The sequence below is a fragment of the Salarias fasciatus genome, chromosome 10 (genome assembly GCF_902148845.1).
Source record: "Salarias fasciatus chromosome 10, fSalaFa1.1, whole genome shotgun sequence".
NCBI classification, from domain to species: Eukaryota; Metazoa; Chordata; class Actinopteri; order Blenniiformes; family Blenniidae; genus Salarias; species Salarias fasciatus.
In genome coordinates, this window is record NC_043754.1 from 24613963 (window position 1) to 24639047 (window position 25085).

The 25085-nt window shown below is 43.9% G+C and overlaps 1 protein-coding gene across 1 annotated transcript; it reads right to left on the minus strand.

The window, feature by feature from the left end:
• Positions 1-403: 403 nt before the first annotated feature.
• LOC115395467 (15-hydroxyprostaglandin dehydrogenase [NAD(+)]-like) lies at positions 404-24340 on the minus strand. Its single transcript, XM_030101028.1, has 7 exons — positions 24228-24340; positions 1586-1709; positions 1186-1292; positions 1024-1120; positions 876-952; positions 644-798; positions 404-544 (listed from the first exon to the last, which is right to left on the minus strand). Exons 1-7 carry the CDS (start codon positions 24315-24317, stop codon positions 430-432), a joined length of 765 nt encoding a protein of 254 aa, XP_029956888.1. The 5' UTR covers positions 24318-24340; the 3' UTR covers positions 404-429.
• Positions 24341-25085: the final 745 nt, after the last annotated feature.

Consider the following 25085-nt stretch of genomic DNA (forward strand, 5'->3'; position numbering starts at 1 on the left):
CCCCCCATTTAGCGTCTTTACCAGGAGTTTAACAAAATATATAAACCACTCAGCATTTCCAAACTTCAAGGTAAGGCCTGTGTTTCAGCATGTAATTTATTAAATAATGAATTAAAGAACTGCCAGTTGCTCAGTCGGTTTCTACACAGATGTTTTCAGTTTGTTCACGTTGTCCATAAACTGGAGCTTCATCCACATGTCCACCAGCGACACATTGAGTGGGTAACACGGAAAGACAAAACGCCATCGACACCGACAGGATATTCTCACACACACACCCTCAAAATCTGTCACATTACAATAGACAGAACACAGAAGTCAGTATCGAAGTTGCAAACTTTATTGTCATGTGCATAAACAACAGTTTCAGCAGAATATTTAAGACTGAAAGTGTTATCATTGTGAGGCGGCCACGATTTCTCAGGCTGCTCACGGTGAAGGGAACGTCATGTATTTCTTCTCGTCGTGTTTGAGGATGAGGGCTTCCCCGTTCTTCGTCTCGTCGGTGAGCAGCTCCAGGGCGCCCTCAGCCACCTCAGACGCACTGAAACGAAACAGACCAACTTTAAAGTCCACAGCAACCAGAGGTTTGAGTTCTCATTTGGAGAGGTTGTGTGATCGACGGGCTCAAAACGTGACGTACTTCAGAACCCCCGAGCGGACGGTCATTTCCACCAGGTGGTACAGGGTGGAGAACTGCCCCATCTGGGCCTCCATGGTGGTCAAGAGGTTGGTTTGAACAATGGCGGGGCAAAGAGCATTGAAGCGAATACCATAGCCCAAGACAACAGAGGCAGCCTGGGAAAACACACACACCATCAAATTACAGTTCAGCACAGGATTTTTCTGAGCAGTGACCTTTATCGTGAGCTTACCGCCATGGATCGCGTGAAACCCACCACGCCGTGTTTGGTGGCCGAGTAGACGGGGAAGACCGGTGCTGGCATGAGACCTGGAATCAGAACGGATCATTTTTTTAAGTTTACAAGATCCGGTGTGTTAAATGAGAATTTGGGGTTTTACCTGCCAACGAGGCCGTGTTGACGATGACTCCTCCCCGACCTCCAGTTAGCTTGTTCATATGCTCCAGAGCCACGAAGCCCACCCTGATGACCCCGGCCTGTCGAGACAGAGCGACACATGAACATTTAACGCCGAGTTCAACTGTTATCGGGAGAAACTCACCAGGTTTGTGGACAGAGCCTTCTCCCAGTTGTCCTCATTCAGGATGCCAGCATTGTTGCACACAATGTCGATCCCGCCGAAGGTCTCCACTGTGGCTCGGAAAGCATCTGGACAGGGAAACGGCGGACAATGGCACAGTCAGATTTACATTTTGCTGCAAATCCTGCATGTTGTGCACGAGTCCTGGTCTAATCAGTCTTGGAATGAGTGAAAAAGAGGGATCATCAGATGTTTGTGGATGAATGCGTTGTTGCCGCAGCCCTGCATGTTTCCCATGTCTCCCTGCTTCACCACACCTGAATCTCATGAAGGGTCGTCACCAAGAACAGCAGAAGGCCTGATCACCAGCCACTCATTACAAGCAGCTGTTTTGAAGCAGTCTAATGTAACTTTTCATCACCTTTGACGTCCTTGTCAGACTCCACGTTGCACTGAAGGAACAGAGTGCTTTCTGCTCCGTGCTCTTCATCCAGAGCTTCCTTCGCACTGTTTCCTGCAGTTTCATTCACATCCAGGAGGGCCACCTGCACAGAAAAACATGAGAAAACACATGAGAAAAAAACAAAAACAACTGCTTTTATGGCTTCCTTCCTGTTGTTAAATTACAGAAGGATTGTAATAATTTACTGCTGCGTGATTCAAAGGTGGCTCTAACACAGGAGTGTCCGGAGTTGGTCCTGAAGAACCGCCGTCCTGCATGTTTTAGTTTTCTCGCGGCTGCAGCACAGGTGATTGCAATGAGGGACTCGTTAGTGGACTTTTCTACAGGCTTGAGGATGAACATCTCCATGAGATTGAGGCGTGCTGCAGCAGGGAGAACATGCAGGACACCCCTGCTCCGACAGGCTGTGCTTTATAAGAAACTGAGATAAAAAGAACAGAAGCCGAGTCCCTCGTTTGCACAACTAGAAGTGGAAATAAGTGACCAAAATGTGTGGCCACAGAATCAGGAAAAACCCAGAACTGTTCCCTTAAGACTGGCAATAGCTCTACTCTGTGAAGTAAATGCAGTATGAAAATCAGCTGGAGCCACTTTACCTTGGCACCTTTCTGCAGAAGTAACTCGGTTGTTGCCTGTCCGATCCCCATCGCCGCTCCAGTCACAACTGCAACTTTACCTTTCAACATGACTCCGGCCGTTCACAAGCAAAGATCTGGAGGCCGCTGCAGGAAACACGCAAACCTGGTGGACCGGCACACAAATGAGGTCTGACTGAGGTGTCAGGAGGGCTCTGTGCTTTTAACCAAGTGGGTGCGTTGTGGTTGGATGCCAGGGGCCGATGGGGGAGTGGCATAGAGGACCTTTGATTATTGACTGTTTCCTCACCTTGTTCCCAACTATCAACAAGACGCACAAAACAAGCGCCATCAAACTGCAGGTCAGCCGAGTGTGAAGAACTCACAGAACCCGGGAGGAACAGAGGCTGCAGGCTCAGGTGAGAGGTGAAGGTGATACACTGACAGCAAAATAAAAACACCAATGCAAGAAAAGGGCTTTATTTATAATTCACAGTAATCACGGTCCAGCGTTGGCATCAGCAAAGAAAAGATTCTAATCCTGAAATTCACCTGAAAATAAAAAACATTAATAATGGTACGGCAGCTAAAAATCTAATAAAATCCATTTTAATAGAACCTGCTAGACTTCATTAACTCACCTCATGAAGCTGGTGACATGCTGTGAGGTTCAGCAAAGAAGAATGTTTAATAAATCGCATAAAAATATAAAATTGTGACTGGTTGATGTGAACACACTGCAGTTAAATGTTCGGTTTAAAGTCGTACTCCTTTCCACATATTTTGACTCGAGTCTGAGGAGTTGAGGTTAAACTGCAGCGTTTTATAAAGAGCAGGAATGTTCCCTTCTGACTTTTACCGGAAAAGATTCTTAAGAAAAACAGTTTACATGTTTCTTGAACTGCTTTTTCTTTCAATTTTCTATAAATAAATCCACATTATTTTAAAAGCATATTTAACTCACTTTTTTGTATGTTAAAGGTGAAAAGAAAAAGAATCCCATTTATGATGAGCCCTCGTCTTTAAAGTTTGTCCCACACATCGTCTCGCCTAACAACACTCTCATATTAATTTAGCTTGAATAATGTATCCAACCTTGCTAATAACTTTAACAACAAATGGCAACAAAACACACTTAGGACGACCAAAACGGAAGGAGAAACGCTCCAGTGGAGCAACCACCTCGACACTCCCTCCTTCTAAAAATATCTGCTCCTGCTGTGTTTCAGTGAAGTGATTTCTCTACACTTCTTTCCCAGCAGAATATGTTCAGTCCTCCTACTAAAAAAAAAATACTTCCTTACACTAAGAATAGAAATAGAACAGTTGGCTCCTGTGTGTGTCGTTAAAAGGTTTTGATCAGCATGTAATCCATCTGCGGCTGGATGTTGATCTTTAAATGTGTCTGTCACTGTTGCATAACCAAACTGTACAATGTAAGGTCAAGACGAGCCGTGTGTGTGTGTGTGTGTGTGTGTGTGTGTGTGTGTGTGTGTGTGTGTGTGTGTGCTTGATTTGAAGTTTAATAGGAAACAACAGGCAGAAGGAATATGTATGTTTCCTTAAAGGTAAATCAATGTGATCTTTAACGGAACATGAATTAAAGTCCCCCCGATTTGTATGTTTATAACTCACACTAATGATTCTGTCATCAAATTTTATATCCAATAGATTAACAGCAACCTTTAAGCAACGTAAAATCAAAGAAAACTGCACCATACTTTGAGAAAGTTTTCCTTTGAAAACTTAAGATCTGAATCCAATAAATCAGAAGCAAAACTCAAAGTACCGTTTCTGTCTTTGTTGTCTATACTGATAGATATTAATATTATTCAGTGTTAAAGGTTAAAACACACACATAGTTCGTTTCAGTGGATGCAGACCGGTAGACATATTTCAGTGTGAAACCTTGCTTAGATAAGATAAGGACATGAAGGTAGCTTCAGTTCCTGATTTGATGTTATTGTAAGGAGGATCATTGAGACCACCTGCTGATGCAATCAGCCACTAAGGAGCTCAAGCTGAAAGGACAACAAAATTATGCAACAAGGCGGACCCTGAGAGAAACTTCACCTGGGATCAAGAAAGACTGAGGGCAGACTGGTTTCAGGGAGGACTGCAGAGGCACGCTATCAGCTGAAGGAAGCCAGACCGGGCTGGAGAGGGGACGATGCAGGAGCGAAAGAGTAGACAGACTTGAGATCTGGTGAAACATTTCATCTGTTGTTGTAGTTTCATGGCTGAATAAATGCTGGCAGGGACACTGAGGAGTCAGCTCATGAATATCACTTCCAGCGGCTTGTGATCACTTTCTGCAGGGACAGGTCTTCCATACGAGGACACTTTTCACAGCTGTACACGACTGCAAGCAATTCTTTTACAGCTTGTTCATTCAGTTCAGTAATTTGTTCATCTGAACCTCATTTTAGTTTTACATGGAATAAAACTCCAAGCCACCGCTTCTCAAACTAATCAGTAGTGGTTGTGTGTTGCTGTAATACCAAATGTTCACCACCAGGTGGTGCAGAAAAGTCAGTCTGTGGTTTGAGTCCACCTTCAACTTTTGTTTTTGTTTTTTTTTTTTACATTTCATCCTGGCATTGTCAAATGAAGAAAATTTACAAAACAAACACTCTCATTAGCGTTTATCTATTATATTTTTAACACCAAAGTGCTCACAATGTAAACGGTGGCTCCTGTTCTTCACTTCTCTTGGTGTGGAAGTGTCTTCACAGCTCCAGCTCAGAACTACACTTCAGTAGACAGTGAGAGTTTTTTACTAACATGTAGAGGTGAACAAGTGAGTGGGGTGAAAATAAACAGAGACACTCGGTGCTGGTAAGAAAACATTTTAATCCTGTTTAATATATGTCCGTCAGATGGTGGGACATATGGATTAAAGTCAACCTTTTTCTTCAACCAACTGCCCTCGCCGGGGAAGCCAACTGGTGATGTTTCCTGCACAGAGGAGTTAACATCCTGACATTGGTGGGTTGAACCCTTTAAGAGTCACATGCTCAAATGGAAACTCAAACCATATCAGGAAGTCATCTCATAACACTCTGTTGTTTGTGGGGAAAACTCTTCATTCATCAATGTCAGTACCACAAGATCAAGGCTCGAAAAGTTCAAATAATCACTGGCTTTATTCACCTTAAACACAGAATGGCCCAAGGAATTGTTATATTTCAATTTGCAGTCTTTCAAAATCACAACAGGTCAGAAATATCCAAGCCATATAACAGACAGTTACACAAATTAAGCAATTAAAGCAGTACTATGCAAGATTTGCTGTAGCACTCCCCCACTGGTCTCCTGTGAAAGCTCACTGTCGTAAACGTCCTCTGCATCATATTTAACATTGCAGTCATTTCACAAACAGGCAACATCAAATTTGTCTCCACCACCAGCGACAACAACGATGATAAAGTGCCCAGTACAACATAGCAGTGCATGGTGTTTGATCAAGGCAATGTATTTAAACTGCAGCTCTCAGTTCAGGTGAGCTCAATCAGTGGTGTGGAATTTAATTTACATAACTGGCTAACAACTTTCAGTGCACCAACAAATGCAGAACAAAGCTGCATAGCATTGCCTCTGAACGGAACTGTACTAACATACTGTATGTGGTTGTGGGTACTGATTCCATCACAATGAGATTGACCAATATTTTTCCCCAGCAGCGAAAATCATTCACCCTTTGATTAGCAGCAGTTAAAGATGAAAAACCAAAAGGGAAAAATGATGAATGTAGCGAAAGTACATGATCTGTCAGATTGATCCACACGTTGGGTCCTGCTCACCATCGGTGCCAGGGCCCTAAAAACGTGCATTCACAGGTTACTGCACAGCCAACGGAGGGGATCAGACTGCTGATTGAAATGGACAGACCACAGTCCTTTAAAAAAATCAGACAATCTATTACAATCCTTCTTGAGCAGTTCTGAAACACCTTCGCCCGAGCCATTGGTTCCCATGTGAATGACGATGAGACTTACGGTGGGAGGAAGGTTTTCCAGAAGGAAAATGGATCAAACTGTAGCTCCTGGAAAGCAGTGAGTGGCGGAGTTGAAAAAGTGGATATTCCTTATGATGAGCTCACCAACAGTAAGTGTGGTTGATGGGAAGAGTGGACGGGGGTGAACTCACTGCTCCGTCAGAGGACACAGCTGCTCGTCCGGCGAAGAGTCCCGCTGGTCTTCTGGAGAGTCCCGTCCGTCCATCGGGGAATACGGTGCTGGTCGTGAGGACGTCACAAGCCAGAGGGTACAGCTGCCCCGGGCCCGCGGTTATGAAGGGGGGCACTGCCCACTGATGTATTTGTAAGAATACAAGTGTAAAAAAACGGGAAGATACGAGGGTTGACATGTACATCCAAGCGTCAAGCACTTGGAGTGAAAACAGCACCCCCTGTTGGGAAAGGGAAGAACTTCTCTCTCTGAGACCTCACTTTGTTTGAGGCTGGGCATGGTCTGACTGCTGCATGCAGGGAAGGGAGAGTTTAGTGTTTTTTTTTGGTTTGTTTTATTTGATTTTACAGTGACTCGTTTGCACACAGGATTCTGGGAATGCTTCTAGTCAAGCCTTCCAGCCTGGGGGAATGTTTGGTTGATGATGCTCCAGAGGTAGGCTGCTGAATTGATTAAATTGTCATTGAGCCCGATGTGATAAGACATTAGTGATACGTCCCTCCCTGTTTTCAGAAGTCAGCCCCTTGCCTCTGTTTGTGCTCCAGTCCTCACTCATGCCAGTCCTCTAGCAGGCCTCCATCTGTGATCAAGGTAACTGGCTGGGTAAGATGAGAAGGTTAACCTCCTCTGCAGTATGGAGAGAGAAATTGACGATCATAAAGTCTCTTTTTCCAGATGTAAGTATGCTGCTTTACCCGGACTAGAAAGATCCAGGCTTCTCCAATGCTTTTTCTTTTACTGTTGGTTTAAGTTGGAGTCATCATTGCATAACTTCTATAAAAAAGGTCTGCTATTTCAAACTGACTTTTATATGAAAAAAGTTCTAGCGGACAGATCCCACCTGGGCAGCACCTGTTTAACCTGTACTCAGCACGGTGGCTGAGGAGTTAGCACTCTTGCCCCTCACAGCAAGAAGGTCACGGGTTCAATCCCCAGACGTTGTGGGTCATCTGTGTGGAGTTTGCATGTTCCTCCCCGTGTCTGGAAGGATTTCCCCCATCACTGATAACATGCACTATAGGTCAGTCCTTGTTTTAAGATTATGTTGACTATTTATAATGCCCTGTATGCACCTTAAAATGGCAGCTTCTCTTAATTTCATCATGCTCTAAGTAGGGCTGTCACAATTATTACAATAATCATTAATCGTGATTTTTTTTCATATTCGTGATTACCGTGAATTATTTATTTTATCCACAAAGATGCATAAAGCTCAGAATCTGACATCATGGTATGACGGTGGAGCGCCAGCAGCAGCAGCAGCAGCAGCAGCAGCCTCACTCACCCTGCCGTTTCCCTCTCGTCTCGGCTGGACGGTTAGCGAGGCTAGGCTAGTAACACGGAGGGTGAGGAGGTCCTGGTTCCGAAGGCACGTACCAGAGCACCGCTGTGGATGCATTCCAGTTTTCAGCCCAACTAAGGGAGAGCCCAGTGACGTGGAGGAAGCGATGTGTTAATTTGGCTGTAAAAAAGTGCCGGTCAAAAGCGCTAACATGCTAATGCTAATAATATAATACTACAGCGATCACCAACTGGTGGGCCGCGGGCCGAGGCCGGCCCAACGAACCATCCAGGCAAGCCCGCGACTAGATTCCAACACACGCACACACAACAACACATGCACACACGCCTCCACCCCCCCCCGCCACCCCCCCACCCCGTGATTTGACGCATGCACCCCCCCAATATATTCGTCAATCGCGATTTTTTTCCTGAAAATTAATCGTCTCCAAAAAATCCTAATCGTGACAGCCCTAGCTCTAAGTTCGACAAAGCATTCAGTTCAACTTGTTGAGCTATTGGATTTTCTGTTTAAAGGGATACTTCAACATTTTGGCAAATTGGCCCATTTAGCGCAATTCCTTAGTCATTTCGAACAGCATACTTACCTTTTTTGTGAGTTCGAGCTGTTGTTTATTCAGAGTTGAGTCGGGGAAGGTTTTCGGGACGGACACAATGGAAGTAGATGGTATTTTTACTTCCCCTCGTCAAACTCATCAAATACACAATCCAACAACCCCAAAACACTTTGGTGGACACGTTATAATCCGAACATTCACTACGCTGTGAAATATTAATGCAAAATTACGAGATTGAGTTGTTTATGCGAAGATTGCTAAGACGGAACTACTTGTCTGGGCGTAGTGATTTCAAAAGAAAAAGTAGTTCCCAGTATTTGCTTCAGTGTCGTAACGCTACAATATTATTTGTTGGTGTTCCACAGCGTGGTGAATGTGTGGATTATAACGTGTCCACCAAAGTGTTTTGGGGTTGTTGGATTGTGTATTTGATGAGTTTGACGAGGGGGAATAAAAATACCATCCACTTCCATTGTGTCCGTCCCGAAAACCTTCCCCGACTCACCTCTGAATAAACAACAGCTCGCCCTCACAAAAAAGTAAGTATGCTGTTCGAAATGATTAAGGAGTTGCGCTAAATGGACCAATTTGCCAAAATGTTGAAGTATCCCTTTAAGACAGTGTGTGTGTGTGTGTGTGTGTGTGTGTGTGTGTGTGTGTGTGTGTGTGTGTGTGTATGTGTGCGATTCATTATGTATTTGCACTGAGATGTGTGCAGTGATCACAGTGCACCTCTGAGTGGGCCCAAATGGATGGTTGGCTAAAGATCGTCAGCTGCTCAGAGGGTCCGCCTTTTCTTAGGCCTCATTCACACATACGCAGCTGTGCAGGCGCGAATCTGTCCGGGTTTACACGGTGTCTGTGCGGAAAAGTCAGAACTGCATGCAAACAGATCAGTCCTTTCACACTCCATGCGCGGGGAACGCACGGGCCTCGCGCGTGGCCCCTTCAAATCCGCAAATCAGCAAATTTCTCAATGCTGATAAACTATTTACATTTTTTATTTGAATGTGTTAATTTTTTCAACAATGCAAATTAACATAGCACCTCTATAAAAGTAGACTATTATTTTCTGGAGGGCCTATATTAAGATGTGTGTCTCACAATATGACAAGATTAAAAAGATTGTGTGTACACTATTTACACTCTTTAGCTTACCTCTGTAGCTACTCTTGGCCAGCTGAGATGCACTGCCTAGTTGGGGAATCTGCGTCTCCAACTTCCTGCCTTGATCGGTCTGTCGGCTACATGTCAGCGCCTCCCATGACGGGAGGGTGGTGGTACGAAAATAATCCTTTTGTATTCCGCTGTGGGCGCATGAAAGGTGAGCCCCAACATCGCCCTATCTCCTGTATTGAAGGGAAGCTACTGGGCAGGTCCAGCTTTCAATGAGAGTCTATGGCATGCCCTAAATATACATAATAAATATATCATATCCTGAATATTCATAATATTCTTCATATTAGGCTCCATGTTCAAATACTTACACTGGGATATATTTATAGCACTTATGAACAATTTAGACAAACCATACATGTCCACATTTTTAGTTTTGTATGAAAATATTTTAAGATGTGGCAGGGCTGCAGTGGAGGCTGCAGATAAACTATTTACCCACCTGAAATTTCAGAAATACTTAAAGGTGCATTGAGGAGTTTGCACGTTTTATGCGAAACACCGCCCCCTGCAGGCCTTGGGCATAATGCAGCTTAGCGAAATACTCGTTCCTGTGGCTTGCATGCACGGAAGAGGGGAACTCCTTCCTCGCTCTTTTAGTAGCACTCGAGTAAAATTAAAGTTTCTTTTACCTGGTGGAGTCTGTGCTGGAGCTGTGGCAGAGCTAGAAGCCAGTCTTTTCTTACTTTCTGGAAGATTCTGCTCAGTTGTTGCTCACTAAGCATCTGGCGGAGTAATGGCGGACAAAACGAAACCTAACTAAATCAGGCCAGCCGGAGCGTGCATTACGTTATTCCTCTCAAATTCTCCCCCCAAAAATTCTGGTGCCGGACCGGCACTGCAACTTTCAAGTGACAATTTAACGCTGTTAGCGGTACTTGCAATGAATATGTCAGGGCACATTGTACACATCATTAAAAATGTGTAACATATTTATGATGGAAATTAAGTATTTTTAAAGTTGAAAAACTCCTTAATGCACCTTTAAATCTCATGAACCTATATTGCATATATTATATTAGCTTATATTTATTAAAATATAACATTAAACAGTAACCTTCCACATTATTAAATCTATTGTGAAAGTATAATGTCCCCCCATAGATTATTTGAACATGTAATAGTGCACCAGAAAACACATTGTTAAAAAAATATTGAATTAGGCATTGCAAAAAATTATAAAAGGAGCTCAGAAAGTCAAATAATGGAATTACAGTCGCAATATAATTAAGTAAATGAATAAAAGGCAACTGAGTGAATCTCTTGATCAATCAATTTTTATATAACTCAGAGTCACAACAGCAATTGCCTTATAGTGCTTTAAGATGTTCCACTTAAAAATTTCAGCGAAATAAGAGTATAAACGTCTGCACAGATCACCAACCTCACATTGCGTTCCACAGAAACTCTGAGCTTTCCCGTACAAAGATGGCCGACCTCTGCGGACGTCGTGGAATCTGCCGTGAGGCATCTAGTGTTCTATAAGATATCTGTCTATGCTATGGCCAAAGATTTTTGCGCCCCAGAGCGGAAACCGGAAATGCGTCACTAATCCGACAACAACCTAATTCATCATCATTCCCGATATATTTTTTTATTATGCTAATAGAAAAATAGATAAACGTTCACTCCAAAATTTTTCCAACTCATTATTTCATTAAAATGTTTTTTTTGTATGTATTTATTCAAGATAATGAGGTGAGTGGTGAGTGATGAATGGTGCGGCGGCACCGTGGCGCCCTCTACTGGCCGGCCGTCCCTGGTGCAAAGGCAGAATGCAGTTTCAGATGCCTGAAATTAATTAAAAACCACCTTTGGGCATACATGAACGAGCCCAGACTCTCAAACCTCACTTTGCTATCCACATGGAGGGACTTTGATATTGATAAGAACAAGGTGGCTGAAAGGTTTGCGAGGATGAAGCAGAGGAAGACGGTGCTGTAAGATGGTGCTGTTTGAGTTTTTATTTTTTTAACTGGACATTTCATGTTGGTTGCAGTGGATTTTTTGCTGGATTAGATTTCTTTTTTGTTCTGGATCAGATTCAAACTCCCTACTGCTGGATGAAAACATCATCAGTAAGTTGAGCCTTATTCAATATTTGTAATGACAGGCTAAGCTTGTCATAGATGTTGGCTCTCTGGACTTTTCCTTAAATAGCGTTGTTTTCATAGCTATCTGTGTTGTGGACGGCCGTGTCTGTTTGGTAATTGCATTAACAACAGGCCATACATGTTGCTTGTACACTTGTTTGTTTTTTTTTTGTCCTGTCTAGGTTGATCATGTGTGACCTTATTGTTCAGCTGCTGTATTGTATCCATCATTGCTGAATGTCACTGACCTTCTGTCCTTCTTTTCCCACCCTGTTGGTTTTGTCTGCTTTACTTTTTTACCTTTATCTGAGCAAATTACCGGTAGAGTTCGTGGCGCTGACCGTGGTGCTGAAATAGCCTGTCGGCAGTTGTGGTGCTGGATTATCAGCAGGTTCAATGATAAATCCATGTTGCTGTCCATGGTGCTGAAATAGCACAAATTGTGTTGCACAACTATGGTAATCGTAATCCGCGCTGTCTCCGTTTGGCCCTTCTGTCCCTGTGGCCCATTATGAACACTACTATCTGATCCGCTGTGTCCTATAGGCTGTCACTGCTCAGTGTCTAATGTTGGATTTACTTTGTTTTGTGTAATATCTAGCCATTTATGAACCGAATTGAGTCTCTTTGATGATCTATGGTTTTATTTCATATTTTGATAGTTCAAAGTGTGACACTTTTTTTTTTTTTTTTTGAAGCTGGAGCTGTTCATTTAGTCCCTTTTTGTCAGCGGCTGAATACAGCTCAGATCCAGACCAGCTCTTATGTGAATACTTAACAAGTGAAATAGCCAAATGCGCTGCAGGGGCCTACTATAAGTCCCTGCCCCCTCTGCAATGTGACACTGGCTCTGGTTTCAGGTCTTTTTTTTGTTGGTACAGGAGCAGGATATAGTTGTCACAAGCACAGAGCACTCTCTTGTAGCTGGTCATGTTTGCACCTTTCTTCATGTCAGTCAGTACATGATAAAGACAGATAAAGAACTGTCAAATCTGACTATAAGTCACAGGAGCAGCTAAACTATGAGAAAAGGTGTGACTATACTCTCTGATGAATCTATGCATGGCGAGTGCCAACCGGTGATAAGTACTGGTGACAATATGCTTGAGTGTGATGCAAAAGAGATTCTGTTCACTGCTTGACATAAAACGCCAGGAACCGGAACATGCATGGATGCAGAAAATTGTTAGAAATAAATACAAGTAAATAAAAATGCAAGCTTTAGTAATAAAAAATGACTTAAATGGACCAGTGCGATTTTTACTGTGCAGAAATAAACTGAGATCATCAAAGGGTCATAACAGACTGAATCACCTCTCTGATGGGCATCAAGCCTGATTTTGTCAGAAAATTGGACTTTACCAGCCTGCTGTAGCAGAACTGGATGCTGAAGTCTCCAAAACCTGCAGACCAGCCATACAGGCTCCTGTGTGATGAATCCAGTGGAGGGAACGTCAGCTGGCAGATGAAGTCCTCTTCACTGGGGCAGAGACCAGAGTTCCTCGGAAAGTAAAACAGATTCTTAGGTGACAAAGGGGACCAGGAAAAGTCTCACACACACACACACACACACACACACACACACACACACACACACACACACACACCACTGCCTCAGTGCTTGATTTAGTGTGCGTGTTGGTTTAGAATCTGTAATAAAAAGCAGCAATTTTTTGTTACTGGTATTGCATGTGATTGTATATTGTCTTTGATTTTAATTAATATTAAACATATTTGTTGAAATCGGGGGAGCGATGTTGCCGGTGGAGAGTAACAACCACTTTACGAGAGAATCTCCCATTTTTCTCAGCCCAATGTTGGCAGGTTTGGGCTACTGTGCTTTTTTTTTTTTTTTTACAGGATTTGTCCTGTCATGACACATTTGTCTTGTTTATTCAGTTTATCCATTTGCACATTTGAAGCCCGTTCCTGCTTTTACTCTGTTTTTCAGTAATTTTAATCCAAGTCAGGTTCCTCAAACTAAACAGTGGCTGGTGTGTGTGGTTGTAATGCCAAGGTTTTGTCACCAGATGGCGCCTGAGCTCCGTGGTGCAGGAAAACCTGTCTGTGGTCGGAGTCCAGCAGGTTCACAGTTCCTGTAAAGAAAGTCACTCCTCATTTTCTGACTACATGGTTAAGAAGAGGGATGTTTGTACTGAAACTTGCTCTATAATCCACGGAAGATGTAAATTAGTATGAGGTTCACACTTGGAAATTGAAGTTTTTTTTTAATTGTTGTTAGTAGACAATGCTGTTATTATTTTATTATTTTTTTTAACTTATTCTTTATTCAAAATCTGCAAATCAAATTCCACCATACAGCTGTAACATGCAAAATTTAACAGATACTCGTACAATGTGGTACAATAGTACTCCTTGTTGCCATCAAACACTTTTTTTCCCATATTACAATGAAAAAATATATTTTTTTTCTTTTCTCAATAAACAAGAATTCAATTACAAATATAATTGTGAATTGAAGACTATTTATCTTTAAATATCTCAGTTTTAATTTGCAGTCTTGCAGTTATCTGCTCCATGTGACATACTTCCTTCAGTTTGTTCTTCTGTTGTGTAATGCTGGGAGATTGAGGTTTAAGCCAGGAGATAGTAATCATTTTTTTTTTGCAATCAAAAGTAATATTTTTAATTGAATTCTGTTACAGTGTGGTATAAAATTAATTGGGAAAATTCCCAGAATTATAAAATTTGGTTCTAATGGAATTTTGATACCCAAGCAGTTTAAATTTTTACTCTGAATGTCTTTCCAATAGTTTGTTAATTTGGGACAATCCCAAAATATATGAGTATGGTCCTCCACACCACCACAACCCCTCCAACATCGGTCTGAAGTTTTACCAAATTTGGATGTGACAAAACGATTTCTCAAAAAATCTAATTTTGGTTTTCCATTCAAACTCTCTTAGTGTTGGACTGTTTGTTAATTTATAACCCTCCTGCATCGTTTGCTCCCACTCCTCATCCGTGATTATTATGTTCATTTCCAGTTCGCATTTTCATGCTGTTATTATTTGATGCAACTAACAAAATGGAGATGCTTCAAAATGTCTGAATTCTCTTCTTAAAGTAGAATCTGATCTTCATTTAAGGTAAAAGAGCAGATTGACATGATGTTTTTAACCTAACAATTAATCTAAAAAATGTGGATTTTGCCCCAAAAAATAAACACGGGAAAGGTTTAAAGAAAAAATTTGTAAATTTTACATGATTAACAGACTCAACAGTAAGGCCTGAGTCGCAATAGCATAGCCACCTTGTTGCTATCAAACTAGCCTCAAAGCCATGTAGTCACAGCGACTTTATAAAACACCCATAATGCAACAGCCTTAGGGGAGGTTTTTGGGCATTTCACTTTAATCTGCTCCATTAATATTGAGATCGTTGTCATTTTCAGTTGAAATGGTCAATTTTGTGAATTTTGCTCAGGTACACTCTAAACCAATCTGAAGGTTATTGTGCCAATGTGGCCCATTCAAGGGGAAACTGCTGCATGTGACCCCTGAACACCTCTGATTTGGATCTTCAGCCCAGCTCATGTCTTGCTCTGCAGGCCTCGGTGGGCCCTGGTGGGCTTCTTCATAATGAGCATTTCGCTACTCATAATCTAGAGAGAGTATTTGATGATTAATGTCCATAAATGAAAGTTTTCAAAAAATAACATTAAAACAAGCCTGATTGTGACTGTGGGCTTAAATGTGACCTTACTTTTCCCTGTCTGCCCGCCTCACCTCTCCAGTGGTTGTAGACTCTGTCCAGGTTGATGGCACCGTCAGCTTCCTGCTTTGACTTTATGCACATCAGCCAAATGTGCCACTTCGAGACAATTTCTGGATGCTGTTCTGATTTGATCCATTTAGCTAAATTCTCTGTCACAATCGTCACTGAATGCTTGAAATGTGGAACAAATATCCACAAGCTGGGAGATCTTCTTCAGCTCTTCACGTCTGAGTGCTGCAGCATTTCTTTTTTACCGTGGCTTGATGAGTGGATGTGCTGCAGCTTGTTTGTTTATCCATAGCAAAGGGTTCACTGCATTTACCTCTCTTAACTCCGCCACACCGTTTGCTGTACGCCTACTTGCTGAAGAGCAGAATGTACACACACACACAGTATAATGGTTATATTACCACATACACAGCTTGGGACACCAGAGAAGTCGCCGGTCTTATTAAGGATTCCACCAATAAGTGATTAACAATATAAATGAATGATATGGATTTAAACCAACCAGTTTTGTTTGGGGCTAATTCACTGTCATCCATCATTATCTAGTTTATGAACACACTGAAACTGAAGAATGATGAAGCACCACACCTTAAAAATTTACCACCAGCCGTCACTCACTCAGTTGCTTTACAATATGGCACACATTATTTACAGTCCAGGCTGAATTTTATTTTATGTGGTGCATAGATTTATTGTGTGCAGAGAACAGGGGAGCACTGCTCAGAGGGAACGCTGGCCGCGGTGCAGTACAGTGGGTTCGTTGAGACGTCTCTTGACGGCCACAGTTAAAGTCACCTTCATAGTTTTAATGCCATGGTCTTCATCCGTTTCCTTGGTCGGAAGTCTCATTAAAACAGTCGCAGAAGGAATAACAGCAGATGGAGATGCAAACACTGGACTTTAATCCACATGTCCAACAGCGACATATTGTATGGGTAACACAGAAAGACTGAGACAGTTAAACACTTACAGGACAGTTATGCACCAATTTACCCTCAAAAGCTTATTTTTGTTTTTGGCCTGTGAAGGAAACACTGGGTGAATATGCACATGTTCTGTCACATCATGATGTACTGAGAACCTAACATTACAGATTCAAGAAAGTTACAAAATGTATTGTCATGTACATGAAAATGATGAGCAGTTTCAGCTGAATGCAAAACAATGTTCTGGCCTCTGTGAGGTAACGTTTGATATGAAATAATGAATGAGAAGAGGTGCAGTCCTTTTTGGTTTTCTGATGAAATCATCGCCTCGGTGTGATGGCGTCATGATTTCTCAGGTTATTCATAATGTAGGGAATATCGCGTATTTCTTCTCATTGTATCTGAGTATGAGGGCTTCTCCGTTCTTGGTTTCGTCGGTCGCCAGCTCGAGGGCGCCCTCAGCCACCTGAGACACACTGAAACAAAAACAGACAGTGATTCTTAACGACGGGAAAGTTTGACAGCAACAGTCAATGAATGCAATCTTCAAAATATACACTTTGAAGACTCCCCCGTTTCCATGGAGAGGGACTTGAAGCATTTTCAAAAAGTAGCCTTTTCAGCGGCTTCGACTCCAGCTGCCTTGCAAACTTACACCCAAAACGCAACCAAAGGTTTGTGCTTTCATTTGGAAATGCCTCAAGACATAAATAAAATGGCTTACTCTAGAATCCCTTTCTGTACAGACTGTTCCACCAGGTAGTACAGGTCGGAGAACTGCCCCATCTGGGCTTTAATGGCATCAAACAGGTTGGTTTGAACACCGGCGGGGCAAAGAGCATTGAAGCGAATACCGTAGCCCAAGGCATCAGAGGCAGCCTGGGAACACACACACACACACACACACACACACACACACACACACACACACACACACACTCTTTATTAAATTACAGCTCAACTCAGGATTTTCCTGGGCAGTGATCGTTATTGTGACCTTACCGCCATGGATCGCGTGAAACCCACCACGCCGTGTTTGGTGGCTGCGTAGGCGGGGAAGACCGGCCGTGGCGCTAGACCTGAAATCATACAACATATGAGAGACTTCAGGACCAACAGTTTCTCTCTCCAACAGAACTCTGGGTCGATATTTTACCCTTTGAGTTGCATTCTTTGAGTTTACATGATTTGATTTGTACATAAAATGAGAATTTGGGGTTTTACCTGCTAATGAAGCCGTGTTCACTATGACTCCCCCCCGACCTCCAGTTAACTTGTTCATATGCTCCAGAGCCACGAAGCCCACCCTGATGACCCCGGTCTGTCGAAACAGAGCAACACATGAACACTTAACACGGATCCTGTGTTATTAAGAGAAACTTACCAGGTTTATGGACACAGATTTCTCCCACTCGGGCTCATTCAGGATGCCAGCATTGTTGCACACAATGTCGATCCCTTTGAAGGTTTTTACTGCGGTCTGAAAAGCATCTGGATAGTGGGAAAAGTCAGAATTTATATTTTGCTGTAAATCCTATGATAATAATAATAATAATAATAATGCATTGGTTTTATATAGCGCTTTTCTGGACACTCAAAGAAGCTTTACATTGCATTATTCATTCACACCATACTGGGTGGTGGTAAGCTACTATTGTAGACACAGCTGCCCTGGGGCAGACTGACGGAAGCAAGGCTGCCAATCTGCGCCATCATGCATATCCTGCATGTTGTGCATGTCTCTCTGCTTAAAGGTGCATTAAGCAGTTTGCTCGTTATATGCGAAACACCGACCCCTGCAGGCCTTGGGTGTAACTACAGCTTAGTGAATTGCTGGTGTCTGTGGCTTGTGCCCATGTACGTGCACAGAAGAGGGGAACTCCTTCCTCGCTCTTTTAGTAGCGCTCGAGTAAAATTAAAGTTTCTTTTGCCTGGTGGGGTCTGTGCTGGAGCTGTGGCAGTGCTAGAAGCCGGTCTTTTCTTACTTTCTGGAAGCTCCATCCTCAGTACTGCTCAGTTGTTGCTGCTAAGCATCTGGCGGAGTAATGGCGGACAAAAACGAAACTTAAGGATATCAGGCCAGCGGGAGCGCGCATTACGTCAAGCTCAGAGCAATTCGTACCCGAATCACTCATGTTGCTGTGCCTTCAGTGCCCTGCACAGGAAAATAGGAGCGACTGCGATCTTGCAGAAATAGCTCTTGCTGCCCATCAGGCAAAGGTGAAAACGTGTGTGGGTGTGAATAATTGATAATTTAATATTTAAAACTGCGCTGTGCTCTTTTAATTTCTCCTGAATTTGATCAGCACGGTATGAATCAAAAGGAGGGATCATCAGCATGTCACTCCAAGTTTGGAGCTGTCTGTGCATGAACGTATTGCATCGATTGACATATTTTCCTTTAAATTATATTCCTTCTTGTTACAGCTAATAATCTAATAAATCGTGACATTAGGAGGGTAACCCGAGTTTGTGAAGGAGATTGAGAGGCAGATATAGTTGGGCTCCCCTCCACACACAGCCATGGCTCCAGAACCCAATTGAAAGGACTTCAATGCACTTGTGGGCAGGGAAAGTGAGAACTGAAGGGAGATGATTGGGACACAAGGCCTCCCCGATCTGAACCTGAGCAGTGTTTTCTTATTGGCAAACCCTGAAATCAGTGGTGGACAGCAGAAGTAAGGGCTGCCATCAAGCTGAAGAAGGAGTCCTCCTGAGTCTTGTTGGCTCGTGGGACTCCAGGAGCAGCTGACAGGTACTGGCAGGCAAAGCGAACTGTAGTCCCAATGGTTGTGGAGGTAAAAACTTGGGTCTGGGAGGAGTTCAGAGAGGCCATGGAGGAGGACTACCGATCGGCCTCAAAGAAATTCTGGCAAACCTCAAGAGGAGAAAGCAGGCCTCCTCCAACAATGCTTATTGTTCAGGTGGGGATCTACTGACCTTAAAGCTCGTGTCCAGAGTTTTGAAAGAGAGATTTTTTTTTAATCCTATGTCTCGAGGTTCCGCCCTCTCTCTGCTTTCATGAGCGACCAAGCCACGCCCCTTTAGTTGTGCATGCGCATTATCTGTCGGGTGAAAATGAGAGCCTCTGAGTCCTCCAGCATCCTACATGTTTAGCTGTTTACGGTGGATGTTCAGCAGACAGTGGATATATCCGAGGTAAGCGGGGTGGCTGCTGCAGAGCTAACTCACCTCTGCCTGGGCGAGTGGCCGTGCTCTCTGGCTGCCACGCTGTGTGCACACTTTGATTGACAGCATGACAAAGCGGAAGCTCGAAGTCTATTGGCTGAAGCTGACCAGCGCTTTTTCGGATAACATGGGGGTCTATGAGACGAAGGCGGGGCCCATAAATAAATTTTTATATTGCTTTATGCTAATATTATATTGTAGTATCGAACCAGACTGACACATTTAAGCTCTGTTAAAAAATGATACATACATTGGAAACGAACGGAAACTCCAGACACGAGCTTTAACTGGGGATATTATCTTACAGTGGAAGGAATACTTTGAGGACCTCCTCAATCCCCTCACCACTTCCTCTGAAGAGGAAGCAGAGGCTGAGGTCTCAGAGGTGGATTCATCCAACACCCAAACTGAAGTTACCGAGATGTTTGGTAAGCTCCTCGGTGGCAAGCCACCAGGTGTGGATTAGTTTCACCCTGAGTACATTAAGTCTCTGGATGTGCAGGGACTGTCTTGGTTGACATGTCTCTGTAACTTTACGTGGCATTCTGGGACGGTGCCTCTGGATCAGTGGGTTTTTAAAAAGGGGAACCAAAGGGTGTGCTCCAGAGTACTGGAGAGGAGAATTCAACTGATAGTTGAACCTCGGATTCAGGAGGAACAGTGCGGTTACCATTCTGGTCATGGAACCCTGGACCAGCTCTGTTCACTCCATAGGGTGCTAGAGGGCTTGTGGGAGTTCCCCTAACCAGTCCACATGTGTTTTGTGGATTTGGAGAAGGCATTGTACCAGGGGGTTTACAGTCAGGTCGGCACCACTCCAAGTCGGCCCCGGCCAACTCGGCACCGCCCCGGGATACAGTCAACTCGGCATCAAGCCAACTCGGCATCAAGCCAAGTCGGCATCAAGCCAAGTCGGCCTCACGGGCGGGGGGGCTCTCGAGTGACCGAGTTGGTCGGTGCGGACTTGACTGTAAGCTGCTTACCAACTCGGCCAAAAGCGTCTTTCTTTTTTTTTCAATCACGATGGTGGATAATGTACCTGGGAGCTTCATGTTTGACGTCCGAGTAGCTTAGCTACAAGCGCGCAGCGCTTAGCGGCTGTCTGGTCATGTGACCGGTCCCAAGGCATTCTGGGAATCGTAGTGCAGCGATGCCGGCTGCGCCGCGACGATTTGCAGTTTTTTTCGTGCCGGCAGCGCCGCTTCTCCTCACGTAGCAGGCAGGGGACTGGAGGACAAACTGTGTGGTTATGGTGACTGACAGGCTAGAGGTGGAGAATGGACCTGGAGCTTCATGGTTGACGTCCTGTTTGAACCGAGTAGCTTAGCTACGAGCGCACAGCGCGAGCGGCTGTCTGGTCATGTGACCAGATCATGTGACCAGCATGTGATCCGCGAACGCCGCCTGATCAAACCAGTCGCCTGCATTATAATTTTATTGTAATGTTCTCCACCCCCGAAGTTTGGTCAGCCAGTACAATTAATTTATTTTTACCCAATCAGTGGAAACCTAGAAAGACCGAAGCTGCATGACGAACTCGATCATACTTGTTGTATTTCATCCCAACCACAACATAATACCTGTATTGCATTATGCTTATGCTGATTTGTTCATTTCTGATCAACATTGTTAGTTTATCAGTCATTATTCTTTTCTTTAACAAACATTGTCATTTGCAAAAGCATGTATTTTGTTGTAAATGTTGTTTGCCCGCCATCTAGTGTGCGTCAACAGTAATAGCAACTGGGACTGTAATATCAAATGATTACCAGTAGTACATGTTAAGCTGTTCATATGGTTTCTTGGCGTTCATAAGCTCATAAACGTAGCCCTCCGGTAAAATATTATATACATTTCATTTCACTGAAATGACGGTCGTCATGTTTACATTTAAATCACGTGTCAAACTCCAGTCCTCAGGAGCGGTGACCCTACATGTTTTAGATCTAATTGTAAATCTAACTGTACTGGCTGACCAAACTTCAGGGGTGGAGAACATTATAATAAAATTATAATGCAGGCGACTGGTTTGATCATGCAGCGTTCGCGGATCACATGCCGGTCACATGATCTGGTCACATGACCAGACAGCCGCTCGCGCTGTGCGCTCGTAGCTAAGCTACTCGGTTCAAACAGGACGTCAACCATGAAGCTCCAGGTCCATTCTCCACCTCTAGCCTGTCAGTCACCATAACCACACAGTTTGTCCTCCAGTCCCCTGCCTGCTACGTGAGGAGAAGCGGCGCTGCCGGCACGAAAAAAACTGCAAATCGTCGCGGCGCAGCCGGCATCGCTGCACTACGATTCCCAGAATGCCTTGGGACCGGTCACATGACCAGACAGCCGCTAAGCGCTGCGCGCTTGTAGCTAAGCTACTCGGACGTCAAACATGAAGCTCCCAGGTACATTATCCACCATCGTGATTAAAAAAAAAAAGAAAGACGCTTTTGGCCGAGTTGGTAAGCAGCTTACAGTCAAGTCCGCACCGACCAACTCGGCCACTCGAGAGCCCCCCCGCCCGTGAGGCCGACTTGGCTTGATGCCGACTTGGCTTGATGCCGAGTTGACTGTATCCCGGGGCGGTGCCGAGTTGGCCGGGGCCGACTTGGAGTGGTGCCGACCTGACTGTATCCCGTACCAGGGACGGCTGGTATAAATGGGATAGTAGGGCTAAGCTCTCCCAGCACAAAAAGACAGCTAATACAAAAAAGATGAGAAAATTATTTTTTAAACAACTTACAACAGATTGTTTTAAGTTTAGATAAAACCAAAGGCAGCAGCAGCACCAATCATTCAAAAGGAAAACATAGAATATCTCTAAATGGGCTGATTTTTTACAGCCCATCAGATACATTCATTTCCTTCTTGTCAGTGATTGACAGGTGTCATGTCCCGCCCACCGTGGTTTACTGAACATTTTGGGCTAGCTTCAGTTAGCCCACAGGCCACTGACTTTTGACCAATAGCGGCGATTTAACGCAGCGGGGCTGCTGTTGGTGCCAGAGTTGGGAAAGAGGTAGAAAAAGTTCAGCTGTGGCGGGCATTAGCATGAACCAGGTGGACTATTTGCTTTGGATAATCCAATTATTTGGACCGATTGAATGCTCTTGCCACGCTGTCTATCGAGACGGAATTCATCCAAAAATTACTAGACTTCAGCGACATGGTGATTAACCTGTTTGCATCCCAGAAAGGCGTCGATGTGAGCTTCTTTTCAAATAAGGTAGGCCCATCTTGACCTGTTAAAGGACTGTGACGCCTTGTTTTTGCTGAGGTTATCTGTTGTACTGAAGGCGTGTTTGGCTACATGTCACCAAGCAGCTGTAATAAGACAGCTGCAGCAGGCTATCTGTGGGCAGTTGCTGAAGTTGGGTTGGAACACGTCTGCAGTGCCGAAATGTGTGCATGTGACAGAGAGAGAGAGAGAGAGAGAGAGAGAGAGAGAGAGAGAGAGAGAGAGAGAGAGAGAGAGAGAGAGAGAGTTGATGTAGAGCACTAAAAAAGTACAGTGTTCCTGTAATTGATGTAACTGTGTATCATAGGTGATGTTGCTTTTGCAGCTCTGTTATTTAATTGGTATTATGCAAGCATTTGTAGCCCCCCCCAACAAATTTCACCACCAGCCACCACTGTATTGTACCATGTCCCTCATGGTATCTTGTGGGGGCTGCTTTGGGAGTATGGAGCCCGGAGCCGGAGCCCCCTAAGTGCCATCCAGTGTCTCTGTATGACCGGAGTAGGAGTCTGGTCCACATTGGCTGCAGTAAGTCAGACCTGTTCCCGGTGCATGTTGGACTCCTGCAGGGCTGCCCTTTGTCACCAGTTCTGTTCATAATTTTCATGGACAGACTTTCTAGGTGCAGCCAGGGGCCTAAGGGGGGCCAGTTTTGGGTACCACAGAATTCTATTTCTGCTTTTTGCAGATGATGTTGTCTGGTTGGCGTCATCGAACCCGGACCTACAGCATGCACTGGGGCAGTTCGCAACCGAGTGTGAAACGATGGGGATGAGGGTTGGCATTTCCAAATCTTAGGCCATGGTCCTCGACCAGAAGGTGGTCTAGCCTCTCCAAGTTACCGGAGAGACTTTGTCTCAAGTGGAGGAGTTCAAGTATCTGTAGGTCTGTAGTAGAGAAAAGATGGAGCTTGAGATTGACAGGTGGATCGATGCAGGGTCCGCACTGATGCGGTGGTTGTATTGGTCCGGAAAAGTGGTAGATAGTGAATGAATGGATGGTTTTCTAACTGTAGCTATACAGCAGCAGCCACATGCACATAATATTCAGGCAAAAGTTTAAGCAAATCCATATTTGCCTATCTAATGTAATCTAACTTTTCATCACCTTTGACGTCCTTGTCAGACTCTACGTTGCACTGAAGGAAAACAGTTTTTTCTGGTCCGTACTCTTCATCCAGAGCTTTCTTCACACTCTTTCCTGCCCTTTCATTCAGGTCCAGGAGAGCAACCTGCACAGGAAAAGGTCAGTCAGAACGCGAAGCACATTTAAAAAAAAAAAAAGCCTTGCTGCTTTTATGGCTGTTAAACGCTGTGAATTTACAATATGATTGTAATAACTTTTATTGCAGCGTGAATCAAAGGTGGCCCGACTCATTCATTGCTTGAACAGGCTGTGCTTGTGTGTGCTTCATAAGAAACTGAGATAAAAAGAACAGATCATGCACAACAGAAGCTGAGTCCCTCATTTGCACAACTAGAAATGGAAATAAGCGACTAAAATGTGTGGTCCATTAGAATCACAAAAACTCAAACGTGTTCTCTTTAGACAAGCAATCACTCAAATATGTGAAATAAATACAATATCAAAATCAGCTGGAGCCACTTTACCTTGGCACCGTTCTGCAAAAATAACTTGGTAGTTGCTTGTCCGATCCCCATCGCTGCTCCAGTCACAACTGCAACTTTACCTTTCAACATGACTCCAGCCGTTCACAAGCAAAGACTTGGAAGTCAAATGTATGATCGCAGCAGGAAACACAATCCTGATGAACTGGCACAAAAATGAGATCTGACTGACATGTCAGAATGGGCTCCGTGTTTTTAATCATGTGAGTGTGTTGTGGTTGGGTGTCAGAAACTGGTGGGGGAGTGGCAATCGAGGACCTCTGAACCACTGGGAAACGTACAGCGGCTATAAACAGCTAAATAACATAAGAAAAAATATATGTTCATTCATCCCAGAAGTGAGAAATTGCTGCATCACAGTAACATAATGGACAGCCACACAGTGATTCCTGTCAGCAAAGCAATATAGAGAAAATAAGCAGGAAATCCATGAAAATAGAATAGAATAGAATAGAATAGAATAGAATAGAATAGAGAACTTCATTGTCTCTCCCCAATGGGAACAGAAATTCCTCTTTGACAGGGCTCACAAACACATTCACACATTCCCATTCAAGACACAATAAAAATGAACAAAGTGTTTAAAAGTGTTAGAAGTGTGCAGTGTATCATTTGAAGTTGTTCAGGATGGTTACAGCAGATGTAATGAAACACTTTTTGTAAGTGTTTTTCCGGGCCAGTGAGACTTTGTATCTTCTGCCTGATGGCAGAAGCTGGAATGAGCGGTGAAGGGGACGGGAGGGGTCCTCTGGGATCAGAGTGGCCTTCCTGATCACAGAGCGGTCGGACAGTTCAGACAGCGGGGTGTGGGGTGAACCACATATTTTGCTGGCCTGATGT

Coding starts and splice junctions, on each gene's coding strand:
- LOC115395467 (XM_030101028.1), bottom strand. CDS start 24,317: ATGTTGAAAGGTAAAGTTGCAGTTGTGACTGGAGCAGCGATGGGGATC. Junction 1,293..1,585: donor GTCTGACAAGGACGTCAAAG/GTGATGAAAAGT, acceptor TTCCCTGTCCAG/ATGCTTTCCGAGCCACAGTG. Junction 953..1,023: donor CAACACGGCCTCGTTGGCAG/GTAAAACCCCAA, acceptor TTCTGATTCCAG/GTCTCATGCCAGCACCGGTC.